This window comes from Emydura macquarii, unplaced genomic scaffold (genome assembly GCF_026122565.2).
Source record: "Emydura macquarii macquarii isolate MOO-44397 ecotype Brisbane River unplaced genomic scaffold, CSIRO-AGI_Emac_v2 contig_18, whole genome shotgun sequence".
Lineage (NCBI taxonomy): Eukaryota > Metazoa > Chordata > Testudines > Chelidae > Emydura > Emydura macquarii.
In genome coordinates, this window is record NW_027130155.1 from 6,397,688 (window position 1) to 6,419,863 (window position 22,176).

Below are 22,176 nucleotides of genomic sequence, written 5' to 3' on the forward strand. Positions count from 1 at the left end.
AGATACACTCATGCAGCTCCAGTGAAGTCAATGCCCCCATGACTGAATTTGATTCAATGATTATTAAAGGGCCTTTAAAAAACATGTTAACAGGCCAAACAGTCAAAAGAGACTTTGGTGGCTGCTTCTTCTATTCATTCCAGTTGCTGGAGTAACAGATGTTCTATCAATTTTTCAAACAGTGGGTGAATCGTCATTTTTATTTGTGATTAACAGAAAAATCCCCAGATATTTCCATTTATTCTGGAGCTCAAATGTAAGAGAGAACTAGTAGCAACCTGTAAAGGAGAAATCATTAAGCCATCATGGAAAGAGCACAGAGGGGATAGTATATTTGAATCAAGTTTTCTTGAATAATTTTGAATGCCATTCTAATATAAATGGTCAAGAACATAATTGGCAATATATTTAACAGCTTTCAAAGTCTCTTCGCAGGTTGGCTTTATCTGAGATTCAGGGAGTGCAAATCCATATCTGCCTGTATCACGGAGCTCAAAGGTGAAGGAGTACTTGACGCCCTGATCATAAGCCCAGTCATCAGAGCCACCAGCAGCAGGATCTGCATTGGGGGAGAAAAGAAAACTTTACTAGAAAAGGACAAGAAGTCACTAGTAATCAGTGGGATTTATTATAACTTATAACTATCATACCACACGGACAGAGAAAATGCAGTGAGAGTCAATGAACCATTTGTTTGCATCCAGAATATGGAACAGAGCTTGCCAAACACTAATAGCCTTTGAAAAAGGTAACCGTTAGCTGTAAAAAGAGGAATATAATCATGTCCCCCTTCTAAAACTATAAAAGAAACGATCCTGATCAGAATATAGAGTCTGCTGCTACCTCCTCGTTGCAGAGAAGGGGTGGGAGGGGCATCTTTTGCCTGGGGAGAGAACTGCAAGCATGGTATTTGCAGGAGCAAAGGTCTATCACATTAAATTCCCTGTCTCTGGAGGATTTTCCTGAGATCCACACAGGTTTGGGAAGTCTACAAAGCTGGGGATATGAACCCTGCTGCTCCTGTTGGGAAATAAGATCTGCTCCTTTCCCTTTTGATGAGAAAATTCAGAGTATACTCTCTGGGTGTTCCATTGTAAGGAGAGAATGGAGGTCTAGTATTTTTAATCCTATAGGTGTCCTCAAAATTGCTAGGAATCCCCAAAAGCATTTCTCCATACATCTTTTAAAAATTGACAAACAATTGTAGCCAATTTAAAACAGAAAAATTGGCTTCTGGATTGTTAAGTCCCACATGCTGAATTTCAAGCAGGCACTACCCTGAGGAATTAGAAGCCAAAACATCTGAGCTATAAAACTCTGGAAAACTGGGTTTGGCAACACCAGGTCAGCTTTATAACATCACAAAGGACATAACACAATAGCTGGGTTCCAAGAGAGTGTTGATATAGTCCTAAAATCAAGACACAATAACAGAAACAGTAACAGTCTGCTGGGTAGAGCTTTGAAGGCAAATTCTGGTCAAAAAGGTTTCACATACTATTATCGCATAGATTTGCAGGCCCTAAAATCAAGAAACTCACAGGCCGAACAAGCCCAATTGTCTCATGTTTTAATCTAATTTTATCTGTATGTTTCAGGAATTCCTAGTATGCCCATCACCTTAGTATTTGGGTGCTATGTAGTTATTGTGTGAATCTCATTGGTAACCCACAGGTGCATGTTCGCAGAACCAGAAGTGTTGCATATACACCTTCTAGACAGTGAAGTAAATGGCACTACTTGTGAAGAAAAGTGCCACTCAATAAGAGTAAGATATCACAATCTACACCCATATGAGGGAGGTAAGAAGGCTGTGTGGGGGTGGGTGAGGGGGGAGGCTCCTCTTACGGTTTTTACTAGGGGTCATGATACATAATTTTCTTCCACTTTCTAGCTAAATAATTCTTACTACATTTGTTTATGATATCTAGGTTAGTACTTACAGATTGTTGAAGCTCCTGGACCATAAGTGTATTTTGTGCCATACAATGTCGCCAGCTCTTGAACTGCAGCTTTAGAAATTGCATTCTATAGGGAAGGACAATTGGGGAATAAGAAGTTATTCCAGACATTTAACATTTAAGAAATCTGAGTGAACAAATTATCCTGTAGCCAAAGGGCCTCATTTTAGAAGTTTTAAATTATTTGTAACTGTTGTTCCTCTTTGAGATTCAGTAACAGTTCATGCTGTCATCATCTAACAATCTGCAAATGTCAACACTTTGTTCATGTAGCATATCAATAAGTAGTTTGTACTCAAAGGTTCAGTTATGAAATTTATCTGGAGTCAGGAATCTAAGGGGACAACGGGATCCAGGGACTACTATATTTAAAAGAAATGTATACTCAGATCTGTGAGAATTATCTAAAAATTTGAAATAAAATGATGGTGAGGTTTAGGCACAGTGGATGTGTATATGGAAGTTATGAAGACAGAATTTTCTTCCCACTTACACAGGTATAAATCCAGAGCAACTCTAGTGATGTAAATGAAATCAAAATTAGATCCTGTAAAATGCAGATTGTAAATGTCAACAACATTACAGCCAGAGGGGCAAGCATTACCCTGGAGCCATATACTTCACTTCCATGATTCCAGTTAGAGTTTCCTATGCAAATTGGGATCCATCCGAGTCCAGCTGACTTCAGTGGTGGTTACGTAAAGTTTGTAAACAATAAAATGCAGCTCTGAATGTTTGCATTTGAAAAGTTACAGACTTTCCTTTGGAATGTGTGGCTTTCTCAATTCTTCATAATATGGCATGTTGGTAATAAAACTATGGAAAGTATTCCTAAGAGATGGTAAATATTTGTTTGTGTACCATTAGTTGAGAACAGATGTTCAGCACATGAACAAACAATGGATTTCTATATCTGCCTCTGTACTTCAGAGATGAACAGCATGGTATTCCCAACTCCCTTGTGTCACTCTAGATTACACTATACATTATTTTCCTCAGTAGGAGGAATATTTTAAAACATTCTGACTTCCACTTAGTTCTTGCACATTTTTATGAATTTTCCAAAAACTGCATTTGAAAATGTTTTGAAAAACAGATTGGCAAAGTGATTCTTTGCTTCTGTGAAAGTAGCAACAAGCCATATTAATGGCTAAAATGGCAGTTTTTTATATCATGGGATTGTAATTGCTCCCAATAGGAAAAACAGGCTCAAGGTGCAAAGTTCACAAATTGAGAACTAGGTTTTGTAAACCCCAGAATTCTGGGGGTTTGTATGTAGGGCTTTGGTTTGTTGCATTACAAAAGAGGCCTTTTACAAAAGCCAGATTTAGATCTGTGAGCAGGTTGCAAGCACTCCCCAAAGACTGGGTGGGATTTAAATGCAGGGTTTGGGTTTTGGTTTTGGTCTCTCTCTATACACATGCAGCTGTAAGCAGAGTGCTATTGTGACAAAAAGAAACAACCTTGAAATCCTAACAATCAGAGAAGTTAAATCTTCCACTGCTGAAAATTGCCTGGATCATTAAGAGTTCCTTACACTGACTTTGTTCACAAATAACTTCAAAACGAGCACTAGGCAAATTCAGTTTATTGGACCTGGTTTTCAACCAAGAGGTGAATTGTCATGACAGAAAAATTCACCGTGTGATGCAATATAGCTGAAATTCACTCCTCTCCACAGGGCTTGCATAAGACCCCTGCACCTCTTCAGTCCCTCTTAAGCCCTATTTTAAGGGCTCAAGTAAGACTTAAGTGGTACATAAGCCTAGTGTAAAAGGGTGAATTTCCACCTATACAAACAGAAACTAATATCTGAATAGAAAAGTAACCAATATATGTTCAGGTAATCTGCCTCCTGCCATACATGCTACCAAAGCCTGATCTCTGGATAATTACTTTGTGTCCATCTGTTAATATAGGATTTCTGTTGCTCGCCAAACCCACTTCAATTTATCAGAATCTTCCTTGAACTGGGGGCACCAAAACTGGACACAGTATTCCAACTGTGTTCACACCAGGGCCAAATAGAGAGGTAAAATAACCTCTCTAACTTCTGCTTGAGATTCTCCTGTTTATGCATCCCAGGATTGCATTAGCTCTTTTGGCCACAGTATCACACTGTGAGCTCATGTTCAGCTAATTATTCACCACAACCCACAAACTTTTTTCAGAGTCACTGCTTCCCAGGATAGAGTCCCCCATCCTGTATATTCTACAGTCCTTGTTCCCAGATGCATACATTTACATTTAGCCATATTAAAACTCATATTGGTTGCTTATGCCCAGTTTACCAAGCTGTCTAGTTTGCCCTGAATCAGTGACCTGTCCTCTTCATTATTTACACTCTCCCGATTTATGTCATCTACAAACTTTATCAGTGATGATTTTATGTTTTCTTCCAGGTCATTGATAAAGTTGTTAAAAAGCATAGGGCCATGATGATCTAATAGGAAACTGAGGCCAAAAAGGTAAGTAAATTCAATATACAATCTGAAATGTTTCTGAAAAAAGTGATTGAATATACACAGAATTTTACTAAGAGAGCAGCTAAGTGTAAATATTAAAAGAAAGCTGAAGGGAAGCTTGACTGTAGAGTGGGTGGGCAACTGGTCTGTATCCAACAATTCTTTTCAACTATTAGAGGCTGGAGGAAGCTTTGGTTCTTTTAAATGGAAGATGCAATTTTTTTCTTGTTGATCCAAGCACATATTGTTTTTGTGCTGTTCTCTACTTGGGGACAAGGTAGAAAGTGAGTTGAGGGGAGTTGCGCAATACACAGAATGTACTCTTTTTGGGGGGACAGTTATACTTTTCCCAAGAAGACATCACAGGAACATTGTTAACTTGTGTGTAATTCCTGAGCTGACCCAGTTTTTCATATTTTGGGTGGCATTATCCATGCCTGAATAACAGTGTAAGTGCTGAGCCTAGAATGAACTTGTGTCTAATATATGGCAACGTTCCCCATCCCATTGGAACTCCCCCCCCCATGAATGGAACAATCCTGTGTGTGTATCTCAGTACCTGAGGTGCTCCAGGGGGGACATACATGGTTTCAACCACTTTCCTCCTCCCTGATACTGGAGATAGTGAAGGGCTACTTTCATTCCCAATTTAAGTTAGAATATCATCAAGGCTGCTGTAACTTGTAATAGCAGTAATGGCCCTCTAGGCCTGAGATCATTGGTATTCCCAAAATGCCTCCAGGATGCCCTGTTATACCTTGGAAACCAAGAAATGTGGCACCATTTTATACACTTAGGGATTGCCTTATAAAAGAGGAGATTCCATGTGGCTCTTTAGATTAGCTGTTTGTCTTCCTTGTGCGGCCAGGACTGTGTAAAGAGAACAGAATAGGGCCAAGGATCTGGCCCATGGAGTTACAGCTACATTCTCCTCTCAAAGGCTTTATGGAAGGGGCTGGAGGCATGGCCTGGAAACCATCCATAAGCTATATGGGCAACCATCTCCCCCCTGTTGACCTTGGGATCTGCTCCTTGTGGCCGCAATCTCATCTGGAAGTACAACTCAATGAAGAGTGATGCTGCCAGTGGCTGCCTCCCATGGGCCTGTTCTCTACACTCCTCTTCCAGAGTCAGTGAAGGTCTGGAGTGGCGTTAATGCTAATTAACATCCATGTGGATATTTCCCCTACCTCTGGTTCTAAGGGAAGAATGCTGTGTAGAGTGGGTGCTTTCCAGCATCACCCATCTACCCTGATGTGCCTCCGGAATACCTGCACAGTCCCACTGCACACTGTGCATACAGGAAGGTTCAGTGGACTTGGAAGAAAGGAGGGAGAGGCTGTGGCTGGCTCTTCCATTCCTCTTTTCTGCAGGCTTAGGGTGCTTTCAATCCAATTTTACTTGATTTTGCTCCCTTCCTTCATGCTTCACTTTGGAATGGAGCATTAACCCCACAGTATTAAACTAACTTCCGAATTAAACAGTGTGGAACAACATGTTAATAGTGATAAGCAGGCATATGAAGTTTTGCTGTTTAATCACACATCCCATCCCACTCTGAAAAAGATAAGAAATGGCAACTATATTTCCTTTAATTTATTAGATCTGTCAGAGTAAAAATAAACATCTGAGATAAGATAATAGTTCTAAGTTTTACTTCTTCATTTGGAGCATGATTTATGGTCACTTTATTTGCCAGAAGAATATATATAAAGCTTTTGATGATAATTCTTCATCCTTTCTCTGAATTCTGTATCTAGTCAGAACTTTGCTGATATAAGACACATTAAATGGCATATAGTATAATGCCTTTTTATTTTTTCCTCCTTTTTTTTCTGTCTCATTTTTTAACCAAAGAGGAATTACTAAGAGAAAAACCTAATTTCTCTGACAGATCATGTGAACCTATTTAGTTGTTTGAAGTAATCCAAAAAGCTATGCTATTAGGACCTGACCCAAAGCCCATTGAAGTCAGTTGGGAGTCTTTCCATTGATTTGAATGGGCTTTGGATCAGGCCCTTTATGTTTAGATATCGTAGCTACAGCCAGTGCTGATTGGTTAATACTGTGATCTCATTCTCAAAAGCCAAGATTTTTGGTGAAAAATATCCTCCTTTCGTAACATCAAACATTATACATGTTGAGCGTTTCTGGGATCCTGCTGTTTTTTTGTTGGGAGCTCCAATTGAGGAAATATATTCCTTAAATTAGGACATGAGGACTATTGATCAGATCACCACCTTTTAGTGGTGACAGGATATGCTCCTTTGTAGTGGAAAATAATGGAGCACCCCTTTGGGATCATTGTGGCTGATTTAAAATATGGAATAAAATTACAAAGGAAAGACAAACTTATATTAAGTGAAATCAAATGGATGACTGTTGACATATCTAGCTTACATTCCTGAATTACTTTTTTTTTTTTTTTTTTTTAAATATTGAAGACTGGAACATTCCATCTCTAAGCCAAAAGGAAAAAAATGATTGGGCTTTTTATTATTCATGAAATTGCAAAACCTTAGCATGGATTATTGTAGCTTCAAGATTTTGTATATTCTTCTAGACTATAATATTGTAGAACAGGAAAGTTAATATGAAAATTGTTCATCCAGGATTTTTCTTTTTTTTTTTTAAAGAAAAACTAGAAAGATATAGTGGCCCTGTCTTAGTGTTAATGTTTGGTCTGTTTTTTTTTTTTAAATTGAGGTTTTACTGTATTTTATGTATCTTAGTGTTAATACAATCTTTTTCCATCTGAATGTAATGCTGTACTTGGAGCAATATGTTTCATCACACTTGGGCTTGACTCAGCAAACTGGGCAGAAGACCACGCAAACTTCTAGCATATGGGAAAATTTCTGATCTTGACAAAGAAGCAGTTCAGGAGTTTGTATTATTTATTTAGACTGAGCTCTAATGTGTGAAAATTTGAAATAGGAAACAGTCAGTAAAAAACAAAGATAAACAAAAAAGATGGAAGAAATGACTGGAATATTTACAATTAAAACTCTCTGGCATGTCAAGTAATATAACAAACCAAACTTAAACTTAAAACATCTTAATGCTCTCCTTTCCATTTAAGCTGCCAGAAATCCAAGGCAAAACTATTAAGTTGGCCATACTCTTCCTTTTTGCTTCAGAATTATGACAGATCCATGTTGGAGCCCTTGTAAATCTGTCATAGTTCTGCTGCAGTAAAGCCAACTTAATGCTATTGCCTTAGACTTCTGGCAGCTTAAAAGGAAGAGAGAGGATCAAGATGGTTTTTTTTTTTTTTCGTTTTGTTTTGTTTGCTGTGTTGTTCTTCGTGCCAACAACTTGTAATTGCTAATATTCCAGAGAATTGAAGTCATTTTATTATTTATGATTTTTATATATTTTTTGAAATGTTACAACTTTTACACGTTGTCTTTTTTAAAAGAATAAATAATTCACTTACTAAATTGCCTTTAGCAGACTTAGAAACCTGTAGGGTTTGGGTGTGGCCCTAAACTTCCTTAAATAATGATGTTTTAGGTTCAGCTCCCCAGCTGTTTAAATCAGTGTAGCTCCATTGAAGCTATGAAGCGATGCCAATTTACACAAGCTGTGGATCAGGCCAACAGAGGACGATGTTTGTATGTAATGTGTTGCAGCCGGATACACTGTAACCCATTGAATAAAGTGGAATCAAAGCTGTATAATTTACATCTCTATATGACATTATTTGCAGACAAACAAATCCTTTCACACAAATCCAGTCCTTGTATGATGGTGATGAATCGGGGATACTTGAGTTTATCTCATACCTAAACCCTCTTCAGGTTTTCTTGCTATAAAAGACTAATGTGCTTTCAAAAGCTGATTGTTCAGCTTTTCTCCAGATGTGTCAGAAAATCTCTGAAAGTAACCTGACCTAAATTGCAAGTGATGAAATTTGCTTATTGTCCCCAGTACACCAAAATTAGAAAGAGCATTTGTGTTCTACTTACCAGCTCCTCATAGTTCTCTGGAAGGGCGTAAGAATAAGAATAAGGAAACAGCAGCAACTGGGAATAGGAGTGAATAGTCAAATATGCCTTGATAGTGGAGAGATTTTGACGAATAAAATCAGCCAGAGCCTTGGTCTCCTTTTCAGACTCAGGGGCACTGCCACAATAAGTGTCATCGCATGGTCTTTTCGAGGCACCAACTTCTGCAGGGAAGGGTGAATGCTTATATTTAATTAAACATAATTATGTTAATGGACTATAAAGGTGGTGACTTACTATCACCAAAGTTATAGTTAAGACTCTTTAGGCAACCTTAAGTTAGTCCCTTGGAGCATATACTATACCTGGATACAGAATATTTATTATGTGCTCACACACTATTAGGCAATGTGGCATAGCATTTGCAAATATTTTTTTTTTCCTTTCACAGCTACTATATTTGGAGGAATAAAAATATTTAACACATGACTGAAGTAAGTCATCATATTATCTAAGTGAATGAATGTCTGAGAAGTGAACAATTCCGTTGAACTTCAGTGCTTTATTAGGAACCTTTCCTTGAATGTCTGCTGCATATCACAGGGTACTCCGAGGAATTAGAGTGGATGTCTATGACTGTCTCTTTTCTTGTTTCATGTGCAGTACAATGTCCTCGCCCTGCCCCCAGTATGAATTCAGTGCCCACAGAAATTTCCAGACTGACAGTTCTGGTGACAGAAGTCTTCTCTTCACCCCAAGGAACAGGTGTAGCATGCACAACAACAGTGTGAGTCTCCCTAAAGTGTGCTGATGATGTTCTTTGCTCCAGAACCAACTCAAGGGCACTCCATCTTTGTGGAAGCAGCCTCTTGGTTTGTTAATGCTACACCTTTCAATGTTAACTTTCATCAAATATTAGGAAATACTTACTGCACCACCCAGCATTAAAATTCCTATTGGGGTCAGTGCCAATGCAGTTGCTGCCAGAGTTTGTGGAACGCGTCTTCCTCCACATGCGGTACTGAAATGGGAATTACATGTAAATACTAAAGGATAGTTACAGTATTTGACCCATTCATGAGATTCTTATTCAAAAGAAGAGTGTACATACAGTGGTCCAGGTGTAGACATAGCCATCAATATTAAGGACAGGCAGGATGTAGATATCCAAGTTGTTGAGAAGACGTGTCATAAGGGTCTCACTTCCATAAGTACTAACAGCCTAGATGTAGATCAAAGAGAGAGCTGTTGTTTTCATGGAATCAGGAATTACTGGTGGTTCTGAAATGTATTTTAAAGCACAGCTGTGTGTTGTCTTTTGCAATTGATGCATAATCTTTTTACCTGATATGTTTAATATGGGAATTTTTTTAAAAGGCTCGGTGTGCAAACCAGTCTGCCAATGTAAATCCAAAAATGCAAGTATGTTTTACTGAGGTAGGATGCTTCATTAAAGGCCTAATCCAAAACCCACTGAAGTCAATGGGAGTCTTTCCACTGACTTCACTGAGCTTTGGCTCTGGCCCAAACACCCTAACATTAATGCTAATAGTTTAGCATTGCAAAGTAATCCTGAACATTCCACAATCTGACATTTGGAACAGGCTAAAGCTTTGAGATATTTTAAGTACTGGAAGGAAGAAGGAATAAATCCCAGATAATGTCAGTTAGAACCACACTATTGTAAAACAGCATTATTCATCTAATTTAAAATTGCACAGATGAATAAGCACTGATCATGAGCAATGCACCAAATCAGCATGCCAGTGGCAGACTCAGAGGTCTCCAAAAAATGACTTCCTATTTAGAGGGATTCAGTGCCCCTGACCACATATTCTATAAGGGCTCTTGCCTCCCTGTAGTCCATCATCTTAAATTTTTGTATTTGTATGTGAGAAAATATTTCTCAATCCCATTTCAGGCACAGGATGTACCAAGAGGATCCTCCTGAGACATTCAATACAATGGATACACTTCTGACCCTGACAACCTCTCATCACTAACAGTCAAAAAAGCATATATAATGGAACATTAAATTATCTTTAGAGACAGATTACCTCACTCTTTTCCTTACTACACAGCAGACATCATCAAAACTCCTGCACTAAAGCTATAGGGCCTGATTTTTCCACTGCCTTGTGCTTTGTGTTATCATTTACAGATTTACACCTGTGTAAAGGGGACATAGAAAAGCTGCCATTCTGATCTGGTAGGGCATTGCACCCACAGTTCCCTCACTTTGCACACGTGTGAATGACTACACAGGGTGTAAAACAGTGGAGAATCAGGCCTGTAGTTTGTTGACTGATAAACAGTGTTCAAAAGCAGATTATGGTTACTGGGAGAACTGGTACTTATCCCTGCCTTTTGTATATTCTCTAACTGTTCACTCAGCTCATGCTTTTTGTCTTTGGACATTTGTGTCCAGTAGCACTCTCGGTTATTTAAAGGAGGATTATAGTGTTAAAGTACTTCCTCCCTCCCCAAAACCACTGAAGAATATCTCCACCTACTATCAAGTAAATTCATGTTGTAACTTTCAGCTAAAAAAAACAATGATTCAAATAACAAGAATTGCTAAAAGAAAAATGGCAACATGTACTATCTGCACTTTCATTGGGAGATAAGGAGATCACATTCCCATCAACTGGACTGAGATGTCATTTTCAATTTCCATTGCTACTTATGCGGAACTTACATGGATGTCTCGGAGGACAGGAAGATTTTAGCCATGTCACCACTGTGTCTATGATCGCATGAGCCAGTCAAATGCTTTGGTTTTCCTTTCTTTGTATTTTTAACTACATGCTGCTGCTTCTGTTTTAAAATCTTAAATGCAGGAATTTTTATAAACTTTGAGAATTAAGCAGCATGAAGTTGCTTTTTGAAGGTTATTCTACTGAAGGGGAGTGTATCTTTTTCCCTTTAGAGGAGGCTATGTGTACAGTGTTCACCAGCACTCCAAACCCAAGCGGTTAGTAGATGAGAGAGAGAGAGAGAGAGAGAATAGAAATGTATATTTCTTCTAAGAATTCATAAAGCCAGCATGGAGTGAACATCATTTCACCTGTGAGTCTCATGTACTAGAAGGTAATGCTTGCCAGTTACAGAAAAATGTTATTTCTTATATACAACAAATAACATTTAACGGTAAGAAGAGGTAACTCTGTATTGAGGCAAATAATACCAATATTATTATTTTTCTCCCCCTGAATACAACATTTAGGGAGATACATCTATATCCTCCCCAGCCTTTGATTATAATCTTGTTCTGTTTAGGTGAAGAAAAGCTTCCAGTCTTTCTCTTTCTTCCCTTGGAGAAAAAGAATGACTCCAAGGAACCCAGGTATATGAAGCAGGAGGAAGACAGGAGTCCATCCTACTTCTATAATGCATACTCAGATGCCTCTTACAGTTTACCTTGACTTCTCCCATTCTCTAAGATCACAAACAGGACTAAATTCTGAACCATTGAATTCAACGTCAAAACTTCTATGCCACAAATTGAGCCAGGAGCATGACTAAATTCGTAGTGTTACTATCATGTTATAATAATACAGACATGAAACTGATCCATTTGTTGTCCGTCTGTCACCCCACCCCCTCTCTCTGTGTATGTATGTATGTGTATATGTACAGGGGATCCTATTCATACCTATCACAGTAGGAATGGGTAACTCTTAAACAATGTTAATGGAAATTATAGGGCAGCATTTAAAGCCTTAAAGTAAACTTGAGTGGTTGCCTTGGGATCCCCCTGGCAGACAGCTAGAATAGCCTACACTATGTCTCTGCCTCCCAACTTTGTCTCTAGCATAGAGGGTGTGGCCAGTGACAAGAGGCAGACCAGATTGCACCAATCCCTGGATGTTGGAATGGTCTCCTCAGGGGTCATGTACATCCCTGAGCCATCCTGATGCTCATTGCTTCCAAAAGCTACTCCAGGTGTCAAATGGCCAGTCCTAAGGATCTGGCCCACAGTGTGTATATACTTCACATCAAGGGAAGAATGGACCCCAAGTTATATAATTCCAAGCCAAATCCAAAATCAGAGAATAAAATTAGAAAGCAATGGATTAGAAATTGCCGAAGACTGAACTGCAGGAGATCATATTATTGTGTTTGTTTCACATTTATTACAGCCTGTGCCAATTTCCTCTAAAATTGATTTATTTTGTGAAAACTCTTTGTTATTGAGTTTACCAACCTCTTTCACAAACCACTGGCAGAATGCAGGGGAGATCCACTCTCTCGCATGGAAGCCACAATCCATAAAGATGGCTTTTTTGTTTGAACCACTTTTCCCCACCTATAGTAAATAAAATGTCATGAAAAAACAACCTATTTGGTGTACAAATTAATAGTCTGTCTCCAGAATAGTGACTCTAAAGGTGAAACTTGATAGCATTATGAGATGTATTCCTAGATTAAATTGGAAACCTAATACTAACAGAGTATATTCTTGCCTCTAGATAATCAAGCTGTTCAAATTAAAGTTATATGGTCTTATTTGCTTAATTTTTTTATTAATGAAGACAAGCTCATATTTTCACAGAATATTTCATTATTATACAGTGTTGGTAGATTTCAGATGATAGTATTATTAGTTGAAAAGACCAAGTTGGTTATATCAATTCTACTGAATGCTGGTGCTATTTTGGGTAAATAATCTTGTTTCTCCACCTTGTTTATTTCTTAGTATCTTATTTATTCATAAGAGTAATGTGACAGAAAATGACATCTGAAGAAGATAGACAAATTGTGTTTGTTTCCTATTGCCAGATAGACTGACATTTATAGATCCCTTTATAGAAAGTGGGTTTACAAACAACAGATGGCGTGAACAATTACATAAAGGTAGATTATCATCTACATTGCTTACAGGAATGTGGTTAAATTTATAGGTATGAACTTTCAAAATATGTATTATGGGTTTCACTCTATAAACACTTTACCTTAAATCAAAAGGATAAAAAATTCACAATAAAAGTACCTCTCAAAATGTGTTTTGATTTCCTAGAGGATTTATAATACATGTCAAAGTTAGTGATGGCTTGATAAATATTGTAATTTTATTCATGTTACTAGAACAGACCATACTGGTAAAAAGAAATTAAAAACAATTACCTTGAGGAGGTATAGGGGCCGTCCTTCAAACGTAGTCCCGATCTGATTGCGAGAGACAAGGTTTGGATTCTTAGCGGCAATGTCAGCAGTCCAAGCAGCTATCTGTTTAATACAATCATTAAGTTTAATGGCATCTCTAGCTCCGGTTCCAAAGCAATTAATGAATGAAGAGTGTAGCATATTTATAGACTACTATACCGTTTCCCAGTTGTTGTATTTTTCATAACTGTGTCCAGCAGAACGAACTTTGTTGTCAAACTGAGCATCCAGTATTGTCTGCAGGTTTTCGATCAGAATTCTGCAATGTAGATATCAAACACAGAAAGAATTGCCAGTGGGGAAAAATTGTTCAGGAAATTTGACCATTCTGGCTGGAGAAAGCAGTGTACGGATATCATTGATCTGCCATTTGGAACTACAGTGATTCTGAAATGAAGTGTTTGGGTTTGGAATACATTCCTGGCCGTAATATATGGGGAATTCACACCTGACCTAATTTTGCCTTATGTTCTGCTCCAAGGATGGGCTCGGAGACGACTGGGCTCTTTCTGGTCAGCATCTGTCCACCAGGCTGGCTCTTTGCTCCCAACCCTTCAGAGTGCAAGCTCTTGTGAGTCAGCTGCAGGGGAGTTGACAACATTCTTTTCTCCATGCTCATGGAGCAAGTGCTCTTCCTCTGTCAGCAGCCCTCTTCCCTTCACCTTAGTGTGAATTCATGCAGCCAACATTCTCTTGCTTGTGGGCATGGGCTTCTAGGGAACAGGGCTTTTCTTGAGGTGATAGCCCAGAATGACATTTGCCCCATAATGTCACAATGTAATGCTGAAACATCCCACGGGATTGAAAAGGCACCACCAAGCAACCATCTACAAAATGGTAACCCTGGCTCTGTCATCTCTGGTTTGGCAGCCTCATAGTGCCAATGGGCTGTACCATATTCCCAGCTCTACTGTATTTGCGGTATGCCAGGAAGTATCAAAATATTGCAGCAAGGTGAATGCAGTCATCCAACAGACAGGACACAGGTACTGATGTCCTATCTGCCTCTGACTGAATCTCTGCCACTCATCTTTCCCCTGGACTGAGACCAATGGATATACCTTATCATCCGGCAGTACTTTGGGGACAGTTTGCTTTTATTTCAGCTATTCTAACTTGTGTTTTCCCAGTGCTTGTCTTACTCTGAATGGCTACAGGGTCAAAAATTGTAAAAACATTATGTTCTTGATCAAAATGATCTGGATAGAAGAGTGAGAGGTCAATTTTCTATGCAACTCAAGCTTTCATAACAAACACTTGAAATGGTTGCATTGACATAATTTCAGGGCACTGCATCTGCAGATCAAAGAATTGTATTTACTTTGGCTGTCACAAGGACATGCCACTGAAGTTTGTCAGGGACACTCTGCAATCCTCATGGCCTTCACAATCAGAAGAAAGGTGCATGAACTTGTGCAAATTCTTGTATATTGTAGGAAATTCTAGCACATATCAGTGTAACTCCTCCTTTGCCAAAAAGGAATTCCTGCTTTCAATGGATTCTTATGCTATAAGGGAGCAGTAAGAGTGCTGTAAATAATCTTCTTAAGAACTATAATTATATTTTTATTGCCAAAATATGTGGGTCTTTCCTTCATAGGGCTACTCTGAATATGTCAGAAGTACAATTATGGTTGCAAATGCAGCATTGTGATTTCCTTAAGACTTGAAAAAGAAATCTTTGGTCTTTTAATGTCTTTTAATGAAATAATGTTATTACCACTGATAACTATTGAGGTTTCTCCTTTAATATTAGTGGTACAATTTTTTTAACTGTCCCATTTGAGTTAGTTATTTTGCATACGTTTGTCCTATGTTATATTAAGGGGCTCCAGTAAATGTCTCTAGGGATGGATTCTTACCAGATTGAAAACACAGATTTAGCAGATTAAAGGGACTAACTTAATGAGAGCTGCATGATCTAATAGGAAGGAGTTTGATCCAGAGAACCAAGCATGGGCTGTGAGCCAAAAGCTTGTCTACCCTAATCCAGCTCTACCATTCTGTCAGCTCTGCACAACATATATTGGAAGATTTTGTATGAAGTTATATGTATGGTCCTCCTACAACTTCATGACCGTAACTGGATCCAGGACATATTCAGAGGGACTGATTATATACTCTTCACTGTAGAGCATTGGTTAAGTGTGGAACTTCCTTGAGGTCAATAGGGGACTTGAAAATTTATATAACACTCCAACTATATCACCTAAGGCCTAATCTGACTCGTATTCAAGTCAGTTGAAAGACTCTGAGTTCAGCAGGAAGAGGAAGCATTAACTGAAGGCACTACTAACCCAAGAGATCTTTTCCTAGATTAAATAAAAATAGGATGGCTAAATTTCTAACCATCAAAGACATTGTTTAATGGAGAGACAAGGTGAGGGAGGTAATATCTTTTATTGGACCAATTTCTTTTGGTGAAAGAGACAAGCTTTTGAGCCACCCAAAGCTCTGCAGCCATTTAAAACACCTGGATTTATAATAAATAGATGAGTTGATTCCATATTCTTTGTTGTAAGTAAAACACGTTGCTCAAGGTGTTATATTGGACGGATTGTCTCAGAAAGCACCATGGGATTACTTTGCAAACAGATGGGTCTATGAAATCTAGGTTTTTTAACTCCTGGATACTAGTTTTATGATGATACTTAAAAATAAATGAAAACATTGTCTGTATGATGAAACCTCTTCCAGTCTCACTGAGCTGCTGTGTGGCCTTTGGCAATTCACTTCAATTTGCTGGGCCTCTGTGTCTCTTCCTGCCTTTTGTCTAATTTGACTTTTTATATTGTAAACTCTTCAAATCTCTTACTATATGCTTTTACAGTGTCTAGCCCAATGGGACCCTATTTCTAATTGCAGCCTCTAGGTGCTACTATAATAATAATGATATAATAGCTTGACTAACAATTATGATCTTTCTGTTACGGGAAGGTTGGCTGGTTTACAGCATTAAAGGGATTAATTTTCTCAGTATTTAACCTTCTTATATTCAAAATACCAAATAAGAAAAAACATACTCATATTCCACTCCACTCCGCTCCAAGAGACTCTCCACATCAGAGGACTTGTCTGCTTCAACACGGAAATCAACTCTCATTTTTGGTTTTACTTGTGTGACGGTATCTGGATTCCAGAAATCAATCTGAAAAGCAGATCAGATGGAAATATGTACAGATGTGATTGCGACTGTTAGGTTGGTATCTGTGTTGTGGTAACATGGCTTGATAGTGACAATATGGCAAACTCCATTAACTCAAGACAGCACCAGTGCTATATTTCATTATCTACCTAGATTTTCCAAAATTAATATCAATATAAAATCACATGGAAAATTAACTAAGATTATTTTATTAGGGCATGCGGTTCACATATTGAGAGACTTAATTTTGCTCAGAGGGCAGTGACAGCTTTACAAAATTGCAATTCAGTAAAGTACTTAAGGATATGTTTAAGAGCTTTTACTGGATTGGGGCCTAAGGCAGGAGATGAGCATGCAGGATCAAAGACAACATCTGGACCAATGGGTATGCCCATCCGAGCAGTGAGTAAATTAGAAATATCATTTTTCATATATTTTTAGGGCCAGAAGAGACCATTATGATCATCTAGTGTGACCACTTGCATAACACAGGCCAAAGACCCTTTCACAGTAAATTCTCCATCAAGACCGTAATTCTTGTTTGAGCTATAGCATATCTATATCCAGCCCCACTCTGCCTCAGCCAGCTCTGTCCCCAGCCTCGCTCCGCCCTCAACCCCATTCAGCCCTCAAGCCAGGCCCAGCTCTGCCCTCACTTCATCTCCGCCCCCAGCCACAGCTCTGCTCTGGCCCCTGCTCCACCCTCAGCCAGGCTCTACCTCATTTCCTCTCTACCTAAGACCAGCTCTGCCCCCCCCCACACTCTGACCCCCTGCTCCAACCTCAACCTGGCTTCGCCCTCATTCCCTCTCTTCCCTAGACGACCTCTGTCTCTTGCCCCAGCTCCTCCCCCATCCCCAATTCCATCCCCAGCTCTGCCTGAAGCCCAAGCTCCACGGCTGAGGAAAACTTGGCTATGCAGAAATGGAGATGGGGTGTGGACAGATTCCGTTAATGGTAAGTGGAGGGCCTTGACTGATAAAGTTTGAGGACCACTGCTGTAGGGTCTATATTTGTATTTATACCTTAAGATAGATTCGTTTTGCCTGGGACTAAATAGGCCTACTTGCATGAGAAAGGGCTACTGGTGTGAGTAAAGACATTTCTGAAGCGTCTTTTTCCTTGGTATCTAAGCAATGAACAAAATATTATCTTGGGGATTACAATAGTGTAAACAGGCAGTGCTGTCATCTAAATATTTAATGATAAATTGGTGTTCACTATTTAAGATTTATAACTTTTTCTTCCTAACAATAATAAAAAAAAAAAAAAATCACCTCTTTCATTGTTTCTCTTATTGCTTATTTATTTATTTATATCTTATTTGCACTTGTGCCATACCATTCCTTAGATGGATATTGTTTACTATACAGTGTCATCACAGTCTGTAATTTCAAGCATAGTTCAATTTTTTTTTCTTTTTTTAAAGGATTTCTGTGGCGAAGCTTTGGCAAGCAAAAGCCTGTTTCAAAGTACAGGCACCTCTCATTCCAATAACAACAAATAATTTTCAGTATATTTCACTTGGAATAGTCATTTTTGATGCAAAGCTGGCTATAGTGTTCTCGATCCTTTTATAGTCCATATTGGCACTGTCTGATGACCAAGTTTGCTGTTATATGGGCATCCTGCATGTTTTCCACATTATTACTGTATACAAAATAAATATTACATTTATGAATTATGTGCATGCATTATAGCTACCTTTTACAACAGATAAGACCAGAATCTGCATTCCTTACACACCCATTCAGATCAATGGGAATTCTGGGTCCAAAGTGTATGCAGAATTGGGCCCACAGAGTATCTCTAGTCCACAGGAGCACGTACACATACTGGACGTAAATCAGTGAGATGGAGATCATTGCATGTATAAATAATTTGGGCCTGAGTCACTAAACCTGTTGCAAGGAGATATAAATTATACCTGTTCCCTTTCCCAGATAGGGGAGTTCAGCCCAGAGAGGACAGACGCCACAAACTTCCCTTAGAACATAAGAACGGCCGTAATGGTTCAGACCAATGGTCCATCTAGCCCAGTATCCTGTCTTCTGACAGTGGACAATGCCAGGTGCTTCAGAGGGAATAAATAGAACAGGTAATCATCAAGTGATTCATCCCGTCACCCATTCCCAGACTTGGATTTACTGGTGGAAGAAGTCAGCTTTCAATCTCACTGGTGACTTCATTTAAATCCTATTATTAGAGGCTACTGAGCAAGGAGATGAGTCATCATCTATCCTGGCTATGTCCCCCTCTCTGGCCATCATGTTAAGGATAGGTTGTGGATGGTGTGTCCATCCACGAATGCTGTATCTGTGTGTGAGCTGGCTGTTATCCCAAAATTTGTTACTAGTTCTGATTGTCAACTTTTTTGGCCATAATTTTGCATAGATATTTTGATTTTCAGTTTTTAGAAAAAAGATAAGCCAACCCTCTAATTTAATTCCTTTATAAGGCACATTTGAAAGCAAGTATGTCATGTTAATGCATATAATGAGGATGAGGAGGCAGCGGCACACCAATAGTCTTGCCATTTCAGATGATACCATCCCATTGCTGTTGATAGTGCCTCCACATCTGCACATCATTACAAATGCTATGTTTTTATCTCACAGATGATGGTGTTTTCCCTTCCACAGCTAGTTTACAACATCCAAAATGAAGGGCAGTGTTGAAAAAACATTTGGTGTCTTTATTATATTTTCTCACGTCATCGTCATATCATCAGATAGCTACATCAAGGTCAGTAAAAAAACCAGGCAGCTTGACTGGGCATGGACGGAAGCTTTAAAGAAATTCCAGGGAAGAAAAGTTGAAGTTCGATGTGAGCCTGTTTTTTTAGGTTATTTCTAAGTGAACAAATTCTGTTGTAACTATTAAGCTAAAACCACTGAAAACTGGAATTTTCATGTAGTGTTTAGCATGACGTATTTGAAAGTGTCTTGCCCTGAATGTCTCTTGTTTTTAGAGTCTGTTGCATTAATAAACAAGGTTATGTGGTTTAACATACAGCTTGGATTATTCAGCAAGGTTTTCTAGGAATGTATTTGTTTAGTTCCTGCCTTGTGACCCAGTCCATCTCCCTCAACAGCAAAATTCCCATTGACTTGAATAGAATCAGGATCAGGCTTTTAATTCAGCTATATGACGTACAATATTTCTTAGATCAGTATTAGTAAAACAAAAAGAGCTTTACATTACAATCTATTCCCCCGCCCAGCTCCATTTTATTTACCTGCATGTTGCTGGCCAAGGTGTTGATGAATTCTACCTGCTCTTCATTGTGTGGTGTTACACGAAACACCCTCTCTCTTGGCAGTGGAGGAGGCAGGAGAAAAAGGCATGGTTTAAAATAGGCAGATCAGCTAAAAGTTTTATTTAGCAAAAAAATGAAGAAGTGCCAGTTTAACCTTAATCTGAATTCTTACCCATCAAAGTGGTGATTGTGAAGTTGAGCTGAAGCAGCTGCGGCACCTACGAGAACCAGTACAGCCCACATTTTGTTTAGAAGTAAAGAGCATGTGATTATTCTCGACTGCTTTTATAATCTGGTTTATCCTGCTCTTTACAAATTACACAGCAAATCAGTCCTTCATTAGTTGATTGATTATTTTCCTGTCCTTGTCTTATCTGCACACTGTTTATAATCTGTGTATTTTACTGCACACCTGTGGAAATAGAGCTGAGAGTCTCACAGCTGGCTCAGGTTGCTCCCCACTAAAATTGGATGAGCTATTCATTGCAGAGAATTTATGTGATGATTCTTGCTTTTATTTTTTTCATTTGTGAATTACTGGTGAACAATTTTCATGAATTTTTATTTAAAATAATTCAATGGATGCACTTGAGAGCAAATTGGGTGCACAAGCTGTATGCTAATTAGACCCACAGTGTATCTGTAGTCCATAGGGGCACTATACACATCCTGTACATCATTCAGCAAGGTTGGGATCATTGCTTGTGATTGGCTAGGCGGTGGTTCATTGACTCTTTAATCTGAAGGTCTAGGAGGAATTTGCCCCTAACCCTTCATAGAGTCTGAATGTTCACATAATACTCTACTTGAGATACTGCATATGGACAAAAAAAAAAAATCAAATGAAATGTAGTCATGTAAATGAAGGGCCAAATTTTTGGCTGTGCCCTCCATTTCACACCTGCAAAAATGCACACTGGTGTCCGCAAAGCAAAAATTGTACTTGCCCCTATTTTGCTCATAACACATGCAATTCTGAGGGCATGTTTACACTAAGCAGTCCTGTTGGCGCCGCAGCCATTGATGCAACAGCATCAATTGAGTGGGGCCTGGTCTACACTGGCCGTGGATTTTGGTGGCAGTTGATGGGAGATATGCAAGCTACGTCCAGTAACTTGCGTATCTCCCATTGACTTCCTAACACCTACTTACCGTGGCATCTCCATTGTGCTGCGCTGACAGGAAATGCCCTCCCGTCGAAGTAGTGCTATGCTACTTGCCAGGGTGGATTTATGGAGTTGACTTCTGGGTTCGATTGAGCGAGTCTTTACTGCTGCTCAATCAAACCCGCAAAATCGATCCTGCACTGCCCGCTGTGCTGCTGGCAGTGTAGACATAGCCTGGGTCTGTTGAAGACATGTTCAATCGATTGCTGAGAGCTTCTCCCATCGACTCCAGTACTCTAACGGAACAAGAAGCATAAGCTATGTCGATGGGAGAACATCTCTCGTCGACATAGCATAGTGAAGATAGCACGGCTACTTGATGCAAGGTACTCGCGTAATGTAATTTGTGTACATTGCATCAATGGAGCCACAAAGTGTAGACAATGTTGGCAATCAGACACATTTGTATGATAAGCTGGCATTTAGCCATTTTGGATTGTGTAAGTACAAGGCTTCATCCATTTTGGAGGCCCCTTCTTGGCCAAATTTCCCACTGTAGGAGAGAAATGGCGGGAAACCTCCAGAAAAGAGGGGTCTGTAATCTGCCTGGCAACAGGGACTCTATATAAAGGCAGAGCAGACAGTGCTCGTGGCTGTCTGCCCTGGAGACAGTCTTACCAGCACACATAACTGTACACCCCAGTGGCAGTTAGGAGCAGCGACATCAGCATTGGTTGGTCTCCAGGGAAGAGAGACAAGGGACAGTCCCACACTGAAGACACACATTTTCCTGGATCCAGACGACATCAAGGACCATCTCTGCTGGGTTCCTGATCTCCTGGAGTCATCGCTGGAATCGGTATCAGCACCCTGTGAAGGTAAAGAAAGATTTTGAGTATATAAAGACCCTGAACCCGGGATATAAGGTTTAATGTTGGGAAAGGACCCTGAGTTCACCTCTGTACCATTAATCCTCGAGTGACCATTACCCCTACCCTAGTTGTGTTCCCCATAAATAAACCATTTAATTCAAGAATCTAATTAAGTCTTGAGAGTTTATACCAATACCTAACCGGTGATAGATGGAGGGAGGGGCCTCATTTTGAGTTGTTAGTAATTCCTCT

The 22,176-nt window shown here is 39.2% G+C and overlaps 1 protein-coding gene across 1 annotated transcript; it reads right to left on the minus strand.

The window, feature by feature from the left end:
• Nucleotides 1-345: 345 nt before the first annotated feature.
• Nucleotides 346-20,189, minus strand: LOC137157584 (carboxypeptidase B-like). The gene is made up of 11 exons (XM_067554976.1): nucleotides 20,119-20,189; nucleotides 19,926-20,001; nucleotides 16,566-16,690; nucleotides 13,702-13,801; nucleotides 13,504-13,605; nucleotides 12,584-12,685; nucleotides 9,488-9,598; nucleotides 9,307-9,397; nucleotides 8,398-8,600; nucleotides 1,944-2,028; nucleotides 346-559 (listed from the first exon to the last, which is right to left on the minus strand). The coding sequence occupies exons 1-11, from the start codon at nucleotides 20,187-20,189 to the stop codon at nucleotides 372-374; spliced, it is 1,254 nt and encodes a 417-aa protein (XP_067411077.1). The 3' UTR covers nucleotides 346-371.
• Between the last annotated feature and the right edge of the window lie 1,987 nt (nucleotides 20,190-22,176).

Excerpts from the sequence above, each read along its gene's own strand:
- LOC137157584 (XM_067554976.1), bottom strand. The coding sequence starts at position 20,189 with ATGTGGGCTGTACTGGTTCTCGTAGGTGCCGCAGCTGCTTCAGCTCAA. Across the intron at positions 20,002-20,118 it reads CACAATCACCACTTTGATGG|AGAGAGGGTGTTTCGTGTAA; the intron begins GTAAGAATTCAG and ends TCCACTGCCAAG. Across the intron at positions 8,601-9,306 it reads TTTTAATGCTGGGTGGTGCA|AAGTTGGTGCCTCGAAAAGA; the intron begins GTAAGTATTTCC and ends CCTTCCCTGCAG.